General features: G+C 37.7%; 1 protein-coding gene across 2 annotated transcripts in view; it reads right to left on the bottom strand.

Annotated features, from left to right (window-relative positions):
* TMTC2 (transmembrane O-mannosyltransferase targeting cadherins 2) overlaps positions 1 to 21054 on the bottom strand; it is a 452862-nt gene that overhangs the window by 75063 nt on the left and 356745 nt on the right. For both annotated transcript variants that reach the window (XM_049883964.1, XM_049883965.1), the window contains exon 10: positions 4908 to 5022. In XM_049883964.1, coding sequence (XP_049739921.1) covers positions 4908 to 5022 — 115 coding nt within the window. The remainder of the gene's footprint in view (positions 1 to 4907; positions 5023 to 21054) is intronic.

Raw genomic sequence — 21054 nt, 5'->3', positions numbered from 1 at the left:
AATACCATGGCTTGGGTCAGGTGCACCTTTGTTTTCAAGGTGACATCTTTGCTTTTCAACACTTTAAAGAGGTCCTTTACAGAAGATTTGCCCAGTGCAATTTTTTGACTGCTGCTTCCATGGGTGTTGATTGTGGATCCAACCAAGTAAAACAAAATCCTCGACACCTTCAATCTTTTCTCTATTTACCATGATGTTGCTTATGAGTCCAGTTGTGAGGGTTTTTTCTTTATATTGAGGTGTAATCCATACCAAAAGCTATGGTCTTTCTCCTTCATTAGTACGTGCTTCAAGTCCTCGTCACTTTCAGCAAGCAAGACTGTGTCATCTGCATAACGCAGGTTGTTAGTCTCCAATCCTGATACTGTATTCTTCATACAGTGCAGCTTCTCAGATTATGTGCTCAGCATACAGACTGAATAGGTATGGTGAAATGATACAACCCTGACGCACACCATTTCTGACTTTAAACCACTTAGTATCCCATTGTTCTGTCTGAACAACTGCCTCTTGATCTATGTGCAGGTTCCTCATGAGCACAATTAAGTGTTCTGAAATTCCCATTCTTTGCAATGTTATCCATAATTTGTTATGATCCACACAGTCAAATGCCTTTGCATAGTCAATAAAACACAGGTAAACATCCTTCTGGTATTCTCTGCTTTCAGCCAGGATCCATTTGACATCAGGAATGACATCCTTGGTTCCACATCCTCTTCTGGATCCGGACTGAATTTCTGGCAGTTCCCTGACAGTATACTGCTGCAGCCACTTTTGAATGATCTTCAGCAAAATTTTGCTTGCTTGTGCTAATAATGATATTGTCTGATAATTTCTACATTCGGTTGGATCACCTTTCTTGGGAATAGGCATAAATATGGATCTCTTTCAGTCAGTTGGCCAGGAAGCTGTCTTCCATATTTCTTGGTACAGATGAGTGAGCATTTCCAGCGCTATATCTGTTTGTTGAAGCACCTCAATTGATATTCCGTCAATTCCTGGAGCCTTGTTTTTCGCCAATGCCTTCAGAGCACCTTGGACTTCTTCCTTCAGTACCATTGGTTCCAGATAATATGCCGCCTCTTGCAATGTTTGAACATCGACTAATTCTTTTTGGTATAATGACTCTGTATATTTCTTCCATCTTCTTTTGATGCTTCCTGCATCGTTTAATATTTTCCCCAAAGAATCCTTCACTATTGCAACTCGAGGCTTGAATTTTTTCTTCAGTTGTTTCAGCTTGAGAAATGCCGATCGTGTTCTTCCCTTTTGCTTTTCTATCTACAGCTCTTTGCACGTCATTATAATACTTTGTCTTCTCGAGATGCCCTCTGAAATCTTCTGTTAAGTTCTTTTACTTCATCATTTCTTCCTTTTGCTTTAGCTGCTTGACGTTTGAGAGCAAGTTTCAGAGTCTCCCTCTGACACCCATCTTGGTCTTTTCTTTCTTTCCTGTCTTTTCAGTGACCTCTTGCTTTCTTCATGAATGACGTCCTTGATGTCATTCCACAACTCGCCTGGTCTTCAGGCACTGGTGTTCAACATGTCAAATGCATTCTTGAGATTGTCTCTAAATTTAGATGGGATACACTCAAGGTTGTATTTTGGCTCTCGTGGACTTGCTATCATTTTCTTCAGTTTCAGCTTGAACTTGCATATAAGCATATAAGGCCCCTGGTCTTGTTCTGACTGATGATATTGAGCTTTTCCATCGTTTCTTTCCACAGGTGTAGTCGATCTGATTCCTGTGCGCTTCATCAGGTGAGGTCCGTGCATATAGCTGCCTTTTATGTTTGTGAAAAAAGGTATTTGCAATGAAGAAGTCATTGGTCTTGCAATATTCTATCATCTGATCTCCAGCATTGATTCTATCACCAAGGCCATATTTTCCAATTACCAATCCTTCTACTTTGTTTCCAACTTTCATATTCCAATCACCAGTAATTATCAATGCATCCTGATTGCATGTTCGATAAATTTCAGACTGCAGAAGCTGATAAAAATCTTCAATTCCTTCATCTTTGGCTTTAGTGGTTGGTGCATAAGTTTGAATAATAGTTGTATTAACTGGTCTTCCCCACATGTCTGTCAGTTTGTTGTACTGTGGGGGCTTGTGTGTTGCTGTGATGCTGGAAGCTATGCCACCGGTATTGAGATACCAGCAGGGTCACCCATGGAGGACAGGTTTCAGCTGAGCTTCCAGACTAAGACAGACTAGGAAAAAGGACCTGGTAGTCTACTTCTGAAAAGAATTAGCCCGTGAAAACCTTATGAATAGTAGCAGAACACTGTCTGATATAGTGCTGGAAGATGAGCCCCCCAGGTTGGAAGGCACTCAAAAGACGACTGGGGAAGAGCTGCCTCCTCAAAGTAGAGTAGACCTTAATGACACGGATGGAGTAGAGCTTTCAGAACCTTCATTTGCTGATGTAGCATGACTCAAAAGGAGAAGAAACAGCTGCAAACATCCATTAATAATCAGAAGCTGGAATGTAAGAAGTGTCAATCTAGGAAAATTGGAAATCATCAAAAATGAAATGGAACGTGTAAACATAAAAATCTTGAGAGCTAACCATTATAATAAGGCTGCATTCAAGGGAAAACCAGTTTTTCTTACTTTGGGAAAACAAAACCCTGAATGTTTTTGATTAATAAAGAGATTGGTGTTCAGTTAATACACTGAGTACTCCAGAAATGCTTGAATTTGATGAGTCAAAAAGCAAGAACAGTAAGTAAGACCATTAATGGAGACTGCCACCAAGTTCAGTAGGATATGACCGAGCTGCTGTGGTCGTAATGAATCAGTATATGAAGGGGCTAACTGACTGCAACATTAATGAGGAATGCGGAATGCAGAATGCAGAACGCTGGAGAGAAAGTTCCGAAAAATAAATCCTAAATATTTCCATATTGCCAACTTGCAACCAATACTTTCCCCTGGTTTCTAGCATTATGATAACTTAAAAAAAAAAAAAAAAAGTTACAAGTATATATTTAACAAGGACATGTTTTGTAATGTTCTTACAATTGGTTTCCATTGGTAGACCTTGAATTTCACATACTGATTTAATATGCAGTGAAATGTTTTGTTGATGAAAATATCTATTATGATTAAGATAAATTAGCCTGTAGAAACGTGTGCTTTCCTACCCTTGCAAATGATCTATTGTGACTAACAGCTTGGAGCTTTATTCATGAAGAACACAAAGTTCTCTCCCCTAGAACAGCACCTAACCTTGTCATGCAAATTAAGGTATCTTTGAAAAATTATTCTTGCATTGAAGGTTCTTGCAAATTGGCTACGGTTTATTTTATAAATGTACCAGCAGTCAATTGAATTCTGATTTCTCTTTGTAGATGTTAGCTTTCTTGGGTTCATCCTAAAACAAGTGCTTCGCGAATGATAAATAGGGAGTGAGGGTATTCAACGGGAACCTCATAGTATACGTTTTTCTCTCAGCCAGGCTTTGAATTTCTTATTCATAACTTATTTTTAAAAAAGTAGAAAGCCATTAAGACAGTTCTAATAACAATCTCCAATGATAAGACCAAACTAATCTACAAAATTTGCATTAAATATTAGTTCCTTAGGTAAACAGGTGGGGCTCTGGTTATAAAAGGATGCCTATGGTGAGGGAACTATTCTGTATTTTGACTGTATGTGACCTGCACATGTAATAAAATTGCATAGAACTGAATATACAGACATACACATACAGAGGGGGTAAAGTATAATTGGAAAAACCTGAATACAACCAGTGTATTGTATCAATGTCAATATCCTTTGCGTAATATTATACTATAGTTCTGTAGGATATTATCACTGGGGGAAATTGGATAAAGAATACAAGGGGATCTCTCTGTATTATTTCTTAAAACTGTATGTGAATCTACAACAATCTCAAAATAGTTCAGTTACATAAATAGTTCCTCTCCTTTTCTCACAAGTTCATGTTTTAAAAGCATGCAAATTTCAACTAATTCCTCAATTATTTTTCTTCCCTTATAATTTGGAGTAATTACATGTCTATCGCTAGAAGCCAAGCACAGAGGCCATAGGGTGGGCTTTCCCTAATACAGCATTTACATGGAGATTTAACGGAGTGAAGTTCAGGTAAGAGCATAGGAGAAGAGGTACACGCTAAGAGAATAAATAATGCTTCTGAAACAACCATATAGATAACCTGAGTTTCTTAAAAATATTCTGCCTTTAGCTCTAAAATATTATCTCTGGATGCACTTTTTATATTCATAACAAATACTGTTGATCGGCCTTTTTATCTTCTTTTATTATTATTGTTTCAATATGTTACAGTAGTGCTAATTACAGGGTCATTTTAAGAATCTGATAGGCCTTAAGTATACTTATATTTGATAATCCTCTCCACTATCAAACATATGAAAGTATACTCACGTGCCATATTGACTCTAATTCATATAAATACACAAATGTTCAAAAGCAGTTAACTAATTGACAGAATGCTAGACTTGACAGCAATGGGTTTTTTTTTGTTGTTGTTGTTATAGACATTAAATTAAACACATTAATTTCAATTTTACAGTTTTCTTTTTGTGTTTTTTGGCCAGCGATTTTTTGAGGGGAGGGAGATGGTGTCTCAACAATTTGTAAAAGATCTAGTAACCTCATACGCCCTAGGTATTATACATACAGAATGTAATAGATAAAAAAGTCCTAACTGATTTTTACATATTTATTAAGCATAATTCACTTTAAGAACATGGAATAAGGGGAATAACAGGGAAATTGGTATAATTAATTCATTCTGAGTAGCATAAAAGAAATGTGTATTAATTCAAATCTCTACATTTTCTTAAAGGCAATGCTTGGAGCACTGCTTCCTCTATTCCAGGACTTTGGTCTTTAAAGTACAGTAAGAAAGACTAACCTGAGCATGTGGGCAGCATTGAAGACAACATCAAACTCCGTGCTGTCTAGTTCAGCTGCTTTTTTTGCCATCTCAGCTGCTTCTAAGAGACGAGCTTCTTCCAGAAGAAACTGACCTGCAAAGTGTGAAAGCCAAGTTTTCTTGAATTCAGAAAAATAATAAATTTCTGAAACAATAAAGTTGCTATTACAGAAGAAATGTAAGAAGAGCAATAAAGGTGATTTGCAATTAAGATGTGTGCTGGACATGCTTATTATTTAGCCTTATTTTGTCTTTCCCTTAAATGCAGGACATTCCAGGGATTTTTCTGGTACAATTTTTCTGAATTTTCTTAAAAAAGAAATCTCTGTAGACGATTCAACAAGAAATAACATGAGCAAATTTACAGATAAATGTTGCAAATATGAGTTGAATTGATTTTTATTACTGGTTCTTTAAAACTTCTTCTGTCTTTGATGTGTATATACAAACCGCTATATTGACACTGAGATATATTCATCTCTTACATTTAAGTAACATTAAAATTAACGAACAGGGCAAGGTAGGTTTAACATTAAACCATAACCAAACATGTTGCCCTTGAGCCGACTCCAACTGATAGTGACCCTACAGGACAGAGTAGAACTGTCCCATAGGGTTTCCAAGAAGAGGCTCGTGGATTTGAACTGTTGACCTTTTGGTTAGCAGCTGAACTCTTAACCACAGTGCCAGGGCTCCGTGGTTTAACATTAACTCACTCTTAATTTAATTTAATTTAATAATGTAAATGGAATAAATGTTAAGTTCAGATTCTGAGATTACTTTCAGGACAGCTTTGCAAGATTAGAATTTTTGCAGATAGAGTCACACAGATTCTTTGAAACCACACCTCAAGAATTGTTATAATGCTCTCCCAGCAACAGAGCATAAAGTAAAACAAAATAAAAACATAAAAGCTGGACTCATTTTTAAAACTGAAGGTATGCACAAGGAAAGAGTTTACTGCTTTTACATAGCAAGGGATTTATTAAAAGGAAAGTAATGGTGTCAGGCCTTATTCAGTGTGGACCTTCAAATAAAACCCAATCCAAGTATGACGGAGATATGTCCAACTGCCAGACTTGTGGAGCTGCGCTCTAATGATTATCCTTCTTGCTTTGGGTTCCCCTACTTGCTTCATGCTCAAGAATTTAACAGTTCTAAAATAGTTATAAAATGATATGAAAGGCCTGAGCTGGGCACAGAAACAAAAAAACTTTAGAAATTGTAAATGCTCCCTGGAGGTTGCTGAAAGAGCCCATTATTTACTATTTAGCTAATAAGTATTACAAATTGTCTGCTAACCTAAAAAGACCCACTTCTTAAAATCAAGAGGCAATTTCCTGTTTCAAGGATATATAATAAACCACAGTCATGGACTATATTCAAGCATTTCTAAACTTTAATTGGCAAAGCATGGTGAGTAGAGATAACCTGAGGATTATGAAGCCTACTTTAAAAAAAAAAAAAATAAGTGACAGTTTTAAATGCCAGTACTTGGAGACACTTGGGCCATTTCTATGATTAACGTAATTTAACTAAATTGTACACCTGAAAAATGTTAAAATGGCAAATGTGTTATATATATTTTTTACAACAATTAAAAAAAAAAACTTTACATCACTTTTTTAGTGTGTTACCTAACATTCTGTGCTTTCTCATCTCTCACACAAAGAAATATAATTTTGGGGGTCAGAAAATTATTAAGGAAACAGAGCTGTTAATAATTACATTTAAAAACAGGAAGACACTATGAAATTCGTGTACATGCTAACTCTACAGATACATAGATATGAGATTAAAGATAAAGTACACATTTAAAAAAACAGTAAAACAAGAATTAAACAATCTGTGTGGTGTACTGAAAAATTAATACTTCCTCTTATATCTTAATAAGCATACCAGGCTAAATCCATTCTTCAGTTAGTTATGCTTTTTATAGTTTTTTAAAATTAAAACATGGTATTTATTATTACCTGTCCTCACAGCATAATATTTAACTGAATATAAATATATTAATTTCTTATGTGAAATTTAAGCAGAGGATAATGTAGGAATCTACTAATTGTTCTTTTCCTTTCCAGACAGCTATTAACTCTGATATGTACCCCATAATAATAGAAAAAATACAATAATTAATTGAAGGATACAAGTTATTTTCTTGAAATTCAGTACTCTAGACAGAAGGGAGAAAAGGAGATATATTTAGCTCTGGTAAAAAGAAAGAAAGAAAGAAAAAGTGCATGTGCTGCCCACATAGAAAGAGGGAGAAACAGACAAGAAGTCTATGTGATGAAGATAATGGTGCTCCATTGCACAGAAAACCCTGGTGGCGTAGTGGTTAAAAGCTACTGCTGCTAATCAAAAGGTCAGCAGTTCAAATCCACCAGGTGCTCCTTGGAAACTCTATGGGGCAGTTCTACTTTGTCCCGAAGGATCGCTATGAGTCAGAAGCGACTCAAGGGCAAAGGGTTATAGCATATGAAATCAGTTTACACAGAATGCCTCAGGGCAAAGGGTTTCAAGCTTTGCTACATATCATCAATGTTCAACAACAAAAAGTAAATAGCGACATCAACTAATTACAAATGTATGAAATCAAATATCTGATGTTTACCATCCCCAGAAGTTCTGAGTCACTGGGCCTTGGGTACGGCCTGAGATTTATATAACAAGTTCCCAGATGATGCTGATGCTGCTAGCCCAGGGTCTACACTTTGAGAACCAGGGTCTTAGGTGGAGCTCAAAATAAATACTTTCACCATGCTCTGGACCCTGATTAGACTGAGCTCTTCTTGCAATGAATTGCACCTGACATGCCTAAAGAGGCATAATGACCAGGACAGAGAGATACGTGTGTCTGAATAAGACATGGCCATTAACTGTAAGTTCATTCTTTCAAAGCTCTTTTTAAAAAAGGAGTTAAGAGTTAAATTCCTCGAGTGCAGAAATGGATTTCTGAGACATTCTTTCCATGCATAGTAGACAAACACACTCTTTGTATTTGATAATTAAGTAGAATTTCAAAAAAGGAAATGTGTATATTTGCCACCACACTTTTTCATTATTCCTTTGGTTTATAATTCATCTCACCCAAATTATTTATCATCATTTTATTTCTCTCAAATCAAAGGGAGAAAAAAAGAAAACAAAAGATGAGGTGAGAAATTGTAAGAAAAGAACAGTCATGTGCACAGGGAAAAACAGAAGGGGAATCAAAAAGCAGAAGCATACCCTAGAAGTACAGATACCAAAAAGGTATGTCTCCTGTGATGGTTAACATTGTATGTCAACTTGGCTGGGTCATGATCCTCAGTGTTTTGGCAGTCATATAATGTGATCACTTCCCTGTTCAGATTTGATATGTGATCACCCTCTAGGATCTGCTGTGAGTAGTCAGTCAGCTGAAGGGGAGTTTCCTTGGGCGTGTGGCCTGCATGGAGTATGGGCTGACATTAAGGCAAGGCTCAGGACACCTGCTCATTCTGGATCTTGTCGCTGGCGCCTGTTCCTCTGACCTCCAGTTTGGGGGACTGGAACTAGCAGCTTGCCTGCAGTTTTGCCTGCCGATGTTGAGATCTGTCAATTTTCACAGCCTGTGAGCAACAGCCCTTCTCCTGTGAGCAACAGCCCTGCTCTCTGGCCTGCTGATCTTGGGTTTGCCAGCCCCTGCGGATACATGAATCAGGAGATGCCTCTTTCTTGACCCATGGACTTGGGACGTTGCAGCCTCTACAACCATGTGAGCCATTTCCTTGGTATAAATCTCTCTCTATATACATATATATATTTATGTGCTTTACTGGTTTTGCTTCTCTAGAGACCTCAGCCTAAGACATCTCCTCATGGACTAAAATAGGAGAAGGAAAAAGAAAAGCAGTTGATTGGATTCAACTGTTTCAGCATCGAATTACACCATTTCTTCTCTGGACAATTCTCTAACCAAAGCTTTCAACTGCTTGGCAGAATTTTACTAACATTTCAACATGACAAGCCTGTGAAGATCAGTCCTTCATTAACTCCTGGATTTAAAAGGCTGTCTGTAAAGAGGTGGAAACCCATAAAAATGTAAGCTAGTCTTAAGCCATAAACTCAAATACTGCTTTGAAAAATTCTATATATAAACTCTCTAGATTCAGTTGGAACTGGCATTGCTTACTAAAATGCTATGGAAAAATTTGCTCTTATCACCAATGCAACTGAAATAAGGAGTTAAAACAATCTGTAACAGGTGTCATGACAATATAATCCCCTTTAGGAAAGCAACCCAAAATACTCATTCTTATGTAGCTTTAAAAATATTCAAAGGCAAATATAAATCTTACTTATAATAATAACCAGAACATAACATTTGCATTAAAATATTTCTCCTTGGGAGAGAACACCTGATCATTGAAATATATCCAGCATTGTCTGACCTCTACCACTATGACCTTGTTTCAAGCCATCACCATGTTGCTCCTGGGATAAGGCAACAGCCTCCTAATGGGTCTCCCTGATTCTTGCCTCCTACAGAGTATTCCCAACACAGCTGTCAGTGTTATCTTGTGAAAAAAGAAGTCAGATCATGTCAATCTACTGGCTCATCAGAGGAAAAGTGAAAGTACTTAAAATGGTTAATCAGCCTGATACGATCAGCATCCCATGCCTATCCCCCAGTTTCTCTGGCACCACCTCCTACTACTCTCCCTCTTGGTCACAGGTTAAAGCTACATGGCCTCCTTCCTGTTTCTCTAACACATCAGCCTTACTCCTGGTTCAGAGCCTTTTCATTTACCATTCCCTCTGCTTGAAATGTTCTTCCCCTAGATACCCTAGTGGCTCACTCCTGTATTTACAGGTACACTGTGGGGATTTAAGAAAATTATTGTTCTAGAATGGGACTGAATCAACTAATCATTTCCTTAAGTGGCTGTTGTTGCTGCTGTTAGGTGCCCTCGAGTTAGTTCCAACTCATAGCGACCCTTGTACAACAGAACAAAACATTGTCTGGTCTGGTGTCATCCTCACAGACATTGTTATGCTAGAGCCCATTGTTGCAGCCACTGTGTCAATCCATCTCATTGAGGGTCATCTTCTTTTTCACTGACCCTCCACTTTACTGAGCATGATGTCCTTCTCCAGGGACTGGTCCTTCCTGATAACATATCCAAAGTACATGAGATGAAATCCTGCCATCCTAGCTTCCAAGGAGCATTCTGGCCATACTTCTTCCAAGACAGATTTGTTCCTTCTTCTGGGAGGCCACCGTATATTCAATATTCTTCACCAAAACCGTAATTCAAAGGTGTCAACTCTTCTTCACTCCTCCTTATTCACTCTCCAGCTTTCACATGCATATGAGGCAACTGAAAATACCATGGCTTGGGTCAGGCTTACTTTAGTCTCCACAGTGTCGTCTTTGCTTTTTAACCTTTTAAAGAGGTCTCTTGCAGCAGATTTGCCCAACGGGTCATGTCATTTGATTTCCTGACTTCTGTTTCCATGGGTATTGATTGTGGATCTAAGTAAAACAAAATCCTTGACAACTTCAATCTTGTCTCCATTTATCATGATGTTTTTATGGTCCAGTCGTAAGGATTTTTATTTTCTTTATGTTGAGGTACAATCCATACTGAAGGCTGTGATCTTTGATCTTCACTAGTAAGTGCTTCAAGTCCTCATCACTTTCAGCAAGCAAGGTAGTGTCATTTGCATATCATAGGTTGTTTATGAGTCTTCCTCCAATCCTGATGCTGCATTCTTCTTCATGTAGGTCAGCTTCTTGGATTATGTGCTCAACATACAGATTGAGTAAGTATGGTGAAAGGTTACAACCCTGACATACACCTTTCCTGACTTTAAACCATGAAGTATCCCCTTGTACTGTTAGAACTACTGCCTCTTGGTCTGTGTACAGGATCTTCATGAGCTCGATTAAGTGTTTCAGAATTCCCACTCTTCACAATGCTATCCATAATTTATCATGATCCACACAGTTAAATGCCTTCGCATAGTCAATAACACACATGCAAACATCTTTCTGGTACCCTCTGCTTTTAGCCAAGATCCATCTGACATCACTAGTGATAACCCTTGTTCCATGTCCTGTTCTGAATATGCCATGAACTTCCAGCAGTTCCCTGTTGATATATTGCTACAACTGCTTTTGAATGATCTTCAGCAAAATTTTACTTGTGTGTGATATTAATGACATTATCCAATAATTTCCACATTCTGTTGGATCACTTTTTGGAACGGGCACAAGTATGGATCTCTTCCAGTTGGCTACCCAGGAAACTGTCTTCCAAATTTCTTGACAGAGACAAGTCAGCACCTCCAGCACTGCATCCATTTGCTGAAACATCTCAGTTGACATTCCACCAATTCCTGGAGCCTTGTTTTTCATTATTCCCATCAGTTCTTGATCATACACTACCTCCTGAAATGTTTGAACATCGGCCAATTCTTTCTGGTGCAGTGGCTCTGTGTATTCCTTCCATGTTCTTCTGATGATTCCTGCATCATTCAAAATTTTCCTTGTAGGACCCTTCAGCATTGCAACTCGAGGGTTCAATTTTTTCTTCAGTTCTTTCAGCTTGAGAAATGCCAAGCCTGTTCTTTCTTTTTAGTTTTCTATCTCCAGGTCTTTGCACATGATATTATTATACTTTACTTTGTCCTCTTGAGCAACCCTTTGAAATCTTCTGTTCAGCTCTTTTACTTCATCATTTCTCCCTTTCATTTTAGCTACCCTACATTCAAGAACAAGTTTCAGAGTCTTCTTTCTGACATCCATTTTGGTCTTTTCTTTTTTTTTCCTGTCTTTTTAATGACCTTTTGGTTTCTTCATGTATGACGTTCTTGACGTTGCTCCACAATTTGTCTGGTCTTCTGTCATTAGTGTTCAATGCATCAAATCTATTCTTGAGATGGTCACTAAATTCAAGTGGGATATACTCAATGTTGTACTTTGGTTCTTGCGGATTTGTTCTAATTTTCTTCAGCTTCAACTTGAACTTGCATATGAGCAATTGATGGTCTGGTTCTGCAGTCAGCGTAGTTTTGTTCTGACAGATGATATTGAGTTTCTCCTTCACCTCTTTCCACAGATGTAGTCAGTTTGATTCCTGTGTATTCCATCTGGCAAGGTCCATGAGTATAGTTGCCGTTTATGTTGTTGATAAATGTATGTGCAATGAATAAGTTGTTGGCCTTGCAAAATCGTATCATGCGATCTCTCATGTCATTTCTAACACCAAGGTCGTATTTTCTGATTACTGATCCTTCCTCTTTGTTTCCAACTTTTGCATTCCAATCACCAGTAATTATCAATGTATCTTCACTGCAGACATGATCAATTTCAGACTGCGGAAGTTGATAAAAATGTATAATTTCCTCATCTTTGGCATTAGTGGCTGGTGTGTAAATTTGATTAATAGTTGTATTGGATATTATCCTATCACTGACAGCATTGTACCTCAGGAAAGATCTTAAAATGTACTTTCTGATGATGAATGTGAAGCCATTCCTCTTCAATTTATCATTCCCAGAATAGTAGACCATATGATTTTTGATTCAAAATGGCCAATACCAGTCCATTTCAGCTCACTAATACCTAGGCTATTGATCTTTATGCATTCCATTTCATTTTTGATGACTGCCAATTTTCCTAGATTCAGACTTTGTATATCCCATGTTATGATTATTAATGGATGTTTGTAGCTGTTTCCTCACATTTTGAGTCATGCCACATCAGCAAATGAAGGTCCTGAAAGTTCTACTCCATCCACGTCATTAAGGTCAACTCTACTTTGAGGAGGCAGCTCTTCCCCAGTTATATTTTGAGTGTCTTCCAACCTGAGAGGCTCATCTTTCAGCACTATACCAGATAATGCTCCACTGTGATTCGTAAGGTTTTCACTGCCCAGGTTTTTCAGAAGTAGGCCACCAGGTCCTTCTTCCCCGTCTTAATCTGGAAGCTCTGCTGAAATCTGACTACCATGGGTGATCCTGCTGGTATTTGAAATACTAGTGATATATCTTCCAGTACCACAACAACATGCAAGCCTCCACAGTAAGACAAACTGACAGATGCATGGGGTCCTTAAGTTGCTACTTGCTTCATATTCAAGAGCAAGCTAGAATCTAGCCAGACAAAGTCACCAGGCACTCATCTATTCATATCCTCCAACCTCAGAGTGATTTTAGGCAGGGCTACAGTGAATGGCCACTCATGCTAGATAATCCACAACTCCCAAGGGGACCATTCACAGTGAAGTTCCTATGAACAGTATCTCCTGGACTTGAGCAACATGGTGGCCTTGGCTTTAGATCTCTATGTTTCTTGGAACACAAAAAATAATCCACACACCAATCATATCTTCAAAGATATTTTAAATTCAGAACAGCTTATATTGTGCAATTTGGCTAAAATCTATTGTATTCCACTGTACTGTGAAATAAACCCAAGTAGTCTGGGAACAAAAGAAGAAACTACGTGTTAAGAGATTCAATCCAAGAAATGTATTGTGTGCCAACTATACACAAGACATGGTGATAATCTGCAGTGGGAGAAACAAATGCAACATTTATCCTTGAAACATTCCTAATCTAGTAGGGGAGAAAGGACATTACAGAGAGAGTTTAAGTTCAAAAATAAATATGTATAAATATACATCTCTATTTATCCACACATATATTGATTCAGGGAGCTGCAAGTATTTTTTTCAACTTTTAATTAAGCTCAACATACATAGAGAAAAGAGCACAAGTAAATATACCACTTGAATTTTCATAAAGTGACCACTATCATACAGCCAGCAGCCAGATCATGAAACAGAATTAGTATCAGATCCAAAACAACTGTCTGTACCTGCGGACTTTTAAGATTCAGATCCTTGGATCGGGGGAAAAAGCCATGGTGAAAGTATGTGGGCCTACTGGTTTGGGTGCCATCTAGTGGTAACAAGTGAAAAAAGGGAAACTTTTAAGGCAAGTTTCCACTGGGTGTTCCTATTACAGGAGAAGCCCTCATGGTGAAATGGTTAAGAGCTCTGCTGCTAACAAAAAGGTCGGCAGTTTGAATCCACCAGCCACTCATTAGAAATTCTATGTTCTACTCTGTCCTGTAGGGTCACTATGAGTTGGAATTGACTCGGTGGCATAGACAAGAACAACATTACCGGAGGAGAGTAATGTATTCCTGATAAGAAAGTGATGGTGACAATGCAACGATCAGGATTTAGAACAGCCATCCTAATGAGATACTGCTAAAGAGAGACTGCTTGTTAAAGTATATCATTATGCTTCAGAGAATTAAAAATAAGGAAGGGAATCCTCTCTTTTGCCCCTCTGAAGGGACCCTTGCAGAGTGTCTCTTCTTCTGAGGCCTCAGCCACTCCTGCATTTAAGTATGCTTTCACTCTAAAACCAATCTCTCTCCTCTTTCCTTCTATTAGTTTTGTTGCATTGTGTTTTTGTGCTCTTGGCAGCTTGAGTTAATAAAAGCTCTATTTTAGTGTGACAGAACCAATGTGATAAATGTGCCATAGTTACTGGCCAGTTAAACAGGTGGGCTGAGTGAGCAAGAAAAGGACACCCTGGGGATCAATCTGGACTGCTCCTGTTGAGGTTTAGAGACCCTGAATCTGTCCCTAAATGAACATAAAACCAAGAGTGTGCCCTCTGAATTGGACAAGTGGTAAAAAAAGGTGTCTACCGCAAAGGAGATTTGAGGATCAGAAGGCCAGAGCCTTGTACTCAACTGGAAAAGAGGTCAGGAGGGCTGATGCTGCTTTATTAAATTTATTTCTCCCCTGACTTTTTCCAAAAGGGCTATGAAGTACCGGAAAACCATTGAGGGAGTCATGAAGACTATCGACGGAGAGTAATAATTACAGGGGCCCAAGGAGTAATAGAAAGGAGCCCAGGTGGCACAAGATTAAGCGCTCAGCTGCTAACCAAAAGGTTGGCAGTTAGAACCCATCCAGTGGCTCTGTGGGAGAGGTACCTGGCTATATGTTCCTGTAAAGATTGCAGCCTAGAAATCCTATGGGGCAAGGTGGCTCCATCACACGGGGTCGCTATGAGCTGGACTTGGCTTGATGGTACCCAACAACAACAATAACAAAGAAAAACAGAGGTGAAGGGAGACTGGGGAAGAGATAGAGGGAGACTGGGGAAAAGTTGGAGAGAAGAGATGATAGGAGGGAGGATGAGTGGGAGGTGAGGCTAGTGAGGGAGTAGCCACGCAATCCCAATATAGGTTTAAATGATATAGAGATCCAACAGGGATCAAGTATGTTTAATAAAAGATAATGAGTTCATGCTGGGCTTTAAATAATCTGAAGAGTTTTATTGCCTGGAGCCTTCAAGTACATGATTAAGAATGGGCCACAGGCTTCTCCACCTGCAATCCATTGTAATCTCAGCATTCTGGGTCTGCATCACCATTGGGAAACCACAAGACTCACATTTAATAAGATCATATATTTGAAAGCACAAGCAAAACCATAATGATATCATGGGCTTGAGAGTCAGATGAAGTTCAAGTTCTCTGTCAACTTATTTGGCATAGAGCCTTCAATATGTCACTTAAACGTTTAATGTCTTTGCATCTGTAAAATAGGATACTGTTACTTCTGCACAGGGTTTGGTTGCTGAAATGACAAAATATAAAAGTACCCAGCACTGGTCAGGAACATAACTGCTGAACAATGAACTTCAGTTATGACAGCAGCTAGCATTAGTAAACACATACCTGCCTGGCACACCACCAAGTGAATATCATTACTTTACTCCTATGGCTCTGGGGTCAGGTTATGCCATATTACTTGAATTTAATAATTTTAATGTTGTGAAGCATCTTACAGTCCTTGGATACCTTTATAACAAAGTATTCATTTCCTTTTATGGGTGTATATAAAGCTATAATAAACTTGGTGGGTTAGAATTGATACCATCTTAGAAACTCAAAGTATGGTATTATCAGCATTTTATAAATGATGAAACATGAGCTACAGAGGTTATGAAATTTGCTTAAAGTTGCATAAGTGGCAAATCTGCCATCTGTGTGACTATCATGCTGAGCTGGGTGACATTAGTGTTACCATGTTGAATCAATTTTTAATGTGTTTTATGAGGGGTGTTTATAAGATTTAATTTATAGAAGACTTCAGGGGATATTTTTGGCATAAAGTTTAAGGTTTAAAGACTATATCTGGGCAATAGTTTCAGGGGTTCATTCCAGCCTCAATGGCTCCAGAACATCTGGATTCTATGAGAATTTGAAATTCTGTTTGGCGTTTTCCCCTTTCTGATCACGGTTATTCTATAGAATCCCTAATCAAAAAGTTTAGTAATGGCAGCTGGGTATCATCCAGTTCTTCTGGTCTCATGGAAAAGGAGGTAGTTGTTCACGGAGGCAATTAGCCACACATTCCAATTTCTTCCTCCTGTTCCAGACTCTCCTTCTTCCTGTGTTGTTCCAGGCAAAGAGAGACCAATTGTAGTACCTTGGATGGTCACTTGCAAGCTTGTAAGATACCAGACACTAGCTTAATTAGTGAAGAATGTCCGCCTTGAGCATTGTGCTCTTTTAAGAACTATCTATATGGACTCAAATTAACAACTCGAAAGATTAGAAAGGAAATTTAGGGGGCAGGGATTTCATATTAATGGAAAGGAACAAATAGGAAAGGGAGGGTGAGAATGGCTGCACGACTTGAAGAATGTAATCAATGTCACTTAATTGTACACACAGAAAATGGAATCTGTGCACATTATGCTGTGTATATTCTCAATAACGACAAAAAATAAATTACACAAAAGATGTAAGAAAAGAATCTATATACTACATATAAGATTACTGCTATTTTTTCTAAATATTTACTTAACAAAATATTAAGATGTTTGTTCCTTTGCATTATCTTAAAGTACATCTTCCTTTATAAAAGTAGTGTGCTTTATACAGAAAATTTTACATAGACACAAAACATTAACACCATTCCCCCCAAATAGCTCTAAAGGCCCCAAAAGCTAAAACATCCATTTTTAATATTTTGGTGCTTTCTGTTTTGCTTTGCGTTTTTAATCACCATTACTACATAGAATTTAATGTTTCACATTCAGTTTTGATTCTTACTTTTTTAACCGAACATAACGACAGACAGTTATCTGTTATTGTACACCCTTTACAAATTTACTTTAGGACTTGTAGTGTTTCATGAAGTGGGAATAATCCTAATTTATTTAATGATTTCCCTTTTTTCAGGGATTTAGTTGCTTTCCCACTTTTGCCTCTAATAAACAGCAGTGCAGTGTTTGAACTGTTACCTTTGTGAATAATTTTAAATGTAGAAAAACATTGTATTTTTGTAAGATCTATTTTGAGAAGAAATACTGAGAATAAATGCTATATCAGCTTAAGAAAGCTGTGATTTGAATTTAAATTTCTTTGATTTATAATGAAATAGTATATCTTACTATCTTCTAAAGCCAGTAGTATTGCTTCTTTTATGAATCATTCATTCATACCCTTAGAACTTTGTACGCTGTCTATTTTTTTGTAGTTTTACAGTCTCCCCTGTTGAGTTGACTGATCCTTTATCTTTTGTTTTTACGAAAATTATTTCCTATCAGTTTACTCCTTGTCTTTTAATTTTATTCCTTTTTCAAGCTTAGAATGTCCCCCCATCCCCCAATTCACTCATGGGAAAGTAGTAATTCTAAAAGGCATTGGAAAGTATCTCATGGGAAATACACACAAGTAAGAAGATTAAACCATATTAAGTTATTAGACACAATTTAATAACAATTTAAAAATTAAAAAAAAAAAAAAAACAGGTAAGAAATAGTCATTGGAGCAACCTTTAGAAAAATCCCATTCTAATATACCTCTAGGAGCTCCCTGTGCTGTCTTTGCATCAATAAATGCACATTAAACACTGGTAATAAAAAAAAAAAGTTTGGTTTTAAGCATTAAACATAATTGTAATCTCAACATAATTTTGTAACACCCCATCCAAAATGCATTATCATTTTTAATCCAGGCAATGCTATTATTTAGCTCATTATTTACTGCCATTTCTGAAGTGATTAAAAATGAAAGTTTACAATACAGTCAATCTCATTCCATTGCCATCTTCTATTTTTAATTAGGAATGATGAAAAATAACCACAGGTCTCTCACCAATTCAACCTATTACATACTTTTAAGACTCTTCTGTTGTTATTCACCAATGAAAGACCAAGCCCAACGTTCTAACAATTTTCCCCAGTGCTTACTGGCAGTCCCTGCGTTACGAACAAGATCCGTTCCTTGGTGTGTTTTTAAGAATTTGTAGACAAAATGGAACAAGTGCATAAAGTTCTTATTTAGCCTTACTTTAGTGCAAGAAAGGCTCGAAGCCTTTTCAATGGTTTAGAAGCTGCACGTGCAGCAAGTGAAGGTGACTGTAACGAAGGATTTGTTGTCAGGTAGAGGTTGGTTCATTCATTTCAACGTGAGGGCAAATTTACATAACATTAAAGGACAAATGTGAGTTGTCTGTGAATCGGACATTCATAACCCAGGCACTTAATGTACTTTTTATAAATGAAACTTAAATAGTATAAGAACCATCCTGGAGAAGAAAAACGGAGTACAATATGAAGAATAGAAAGCTTTTGACTTAAAGTTCAAAAAGGGCTGGGCTTTAGGTCTTCCTCTGCTATTTATGTTAAAAATTTTTGATCTGGGAAATAACTTAGAAATTCCGAGTTTCCATTTTCTTTGTCAAATGGAGTAGGGGTCCATTCTTTACTGACAGGAGTGACATGCTGATTAAAAAAAAGATCAAGGACAAGAAAGTACTGGGTAGATGGTAAAGTGTTTTATATATACAGTAAGATTTTCCGAGGGTTCTAAAATTGATAATGGATAAAAATCAGAATATGGATTTTAATTTTTTAATTGTGCTTTAAGTGAAAGTTTACAGTTCATGTTGGTTTCTCACAGAAAAATTTATACACACATTGTTATGTGTCCCTAGCTGCTCTTCCTATAATGTAACCACACGCCTCCCTTCCACCCTGTATTTCCCACGTCCATTCAACCAGCTCCTGTCCCTTTCTGCCTTCTCATGTCACCTCCGGACAGAAGCAGCCTTTTTAGTCTCATATATCTACTTGACCTAAGATGCATACTCTTCAAAAGTATCATTTAATATCTTATAAAATATAGAACAGTCTAATCTTTGTCTGAAGAGTTGGCTTCCGGGATAGTTTTAGTTTGGGGCTAACAGACAGTCCAAGGGCCATCTTTTCTGGGGTCCCTCCAGTCCCATTTAGATCATTAAGTCTGGTCTTTTTACTAGAATTTGAGTTCTGCATCCTACTTTTCTCCTGCTCCATCAGGACTCTCTGTTTTGTTTCCTGTCAGGCCGGTCATTGGTAGCAGCCAGGCACCATTTAGCTCTTCTGGTCTCAGGCTGATCAAGTCCCTGGTTTATGTGGCCCTTTCTGTCTCTTGGGCTCATATTTTTCTTGTGTCTTTGGTGTTCTTCATTCTCCTTTGCTCCACGTTGGTTGGGACCAATTGATGCATCTTAGATGGCCTCTTGCTAGCGTTTAAGACCCTAGACATGACTCACCAAAGTGGGATGCAGAACATCTTCTTAATAAACTTAGTTATGCCAATTGAACTAGATGTCCCCTGAGGCCATGGTCCCCAGACTCCCGCCCCTGCTACACTGTCTCTCGAAGTGTTTGGTTATATTGGGGAAAATTCTTAGTTTTTGGTTTAGTCTGGTTGTGCTGACTTCCCCTGTATTGTGTGTTGTCCTCTTCACCTAAGATAATTCTCATCTACTATCTAGTTAGTGGACACCCTTCTTCCTACATCCCTACCCTCATAATCATTAAAAAATGTTTTCTTCTGTGTTTAAACCTTTTCTTGAGTTCTTACAATAGTGATCTTATACAATATCTGTCCTTTTGCAACTGACTAATTTCACCCAGCATAATGCCTTTCAGATTCATCCACGTTGTGAGATGTTAGGTGGATTAGTCTGTTTTTTATCACTGCACAGAATTCCATTGTCTGAATATATCATAATTTGTTTATCCATTCATCCGTTGATGGGCACTTGGGTTGTCTCTATCTTTTTATTATTGTGAACAGTGCTGTAAGGAACACGGGTGCACATATATCTACTCATGTGAGGGCTCTTAGTTCTCTAGGATATATTCCAAGGAGTGGGATTGCTGGATCCAATGGTAGTTCTATTTCTGGTTTTTTAAGGAAGCACCAAAGAGATTTTCAAAGTGATTGTACCATTTTACATTTCCATCAGCAGTGTATAGGTGTTACCATCTCTCCACAACCTCTCCAACATTTATTATTTTGTGGTTTTTGGATTAATGCTAGCCTTGTTGGGATGAGATGGTACCTCATTGTAGTTTTGATTTGCATTTCCCTAATGGCTAATGATTGTGAGCATTTCCTCACGTATCTGTCTTCTTTGATGAAGTGTCTGTTCATATGCTTTGCCCATTTTTAATTGGGTTACTTGTCTTTTTGTTATCGAGGTTTTGCAATATCTTATACAGATTAGATGCCGATTGGATTTGTCACAGCCAAAAAATTTTTCCATCTGTAGGTTGTCTTTTTACGCTTTTGATGAAGTCTTTGGATCAGCATACGTGTTTGATTTTTAGGAGCTCCCAGTTATCTAGTTTGTCTTCTGGTGTTTGTGCACTGTTAGTAATGTTCTGTATTCTGTTTAAGCACCATGTACTAGGGTTCCTAGAGTTGTCCCTATTTTTTATCCCATGGTCCTTATAGTTTTAGATTTTCAGTTTAGGTCTTTGATCCATTTCGAGTTAGTTTTTATGCATGGTGTGAGGTATGGCTCTTGTTTCATTTTTTTGCAGATGGATATCCAGTTATGCCAGCACAATTTGTTAAAGAGACTGTGTTTTCCCAATTAATGGACTTCAGGCCTTTGTCAAGTATCAGCTGCACATAGGTGGATGAATATATATCTGGATTCTCAACTCTGTTCCATTGGTCTATGTATTGGTTGTTGTACCAGTACCAAGATGTTTTGACTACCATGACAGTATAATAGGTTCTAAAATCAGGTAGTCTGAGGCCTCCCACTTTCTT

This window comes from Elephas maximus, chromosome 4, assembly GCF_024166365.1.
Source record: "Elephas maximus indicus isolate mEleMax1 chromosome 4, mEleMax1 primary haplotype, whole genome shotgun sequence".
Lineage (NCBI taxonomy): Eukaryota > Metazoa > Chordata > Mammalia > Proboscidea > Elephantidae > Elephas > Elephas maximus.
Note: the sequence above shows the minus strand (reverse complement) of the source record. Positions and strands in the feature narration are given on the sequence as shown.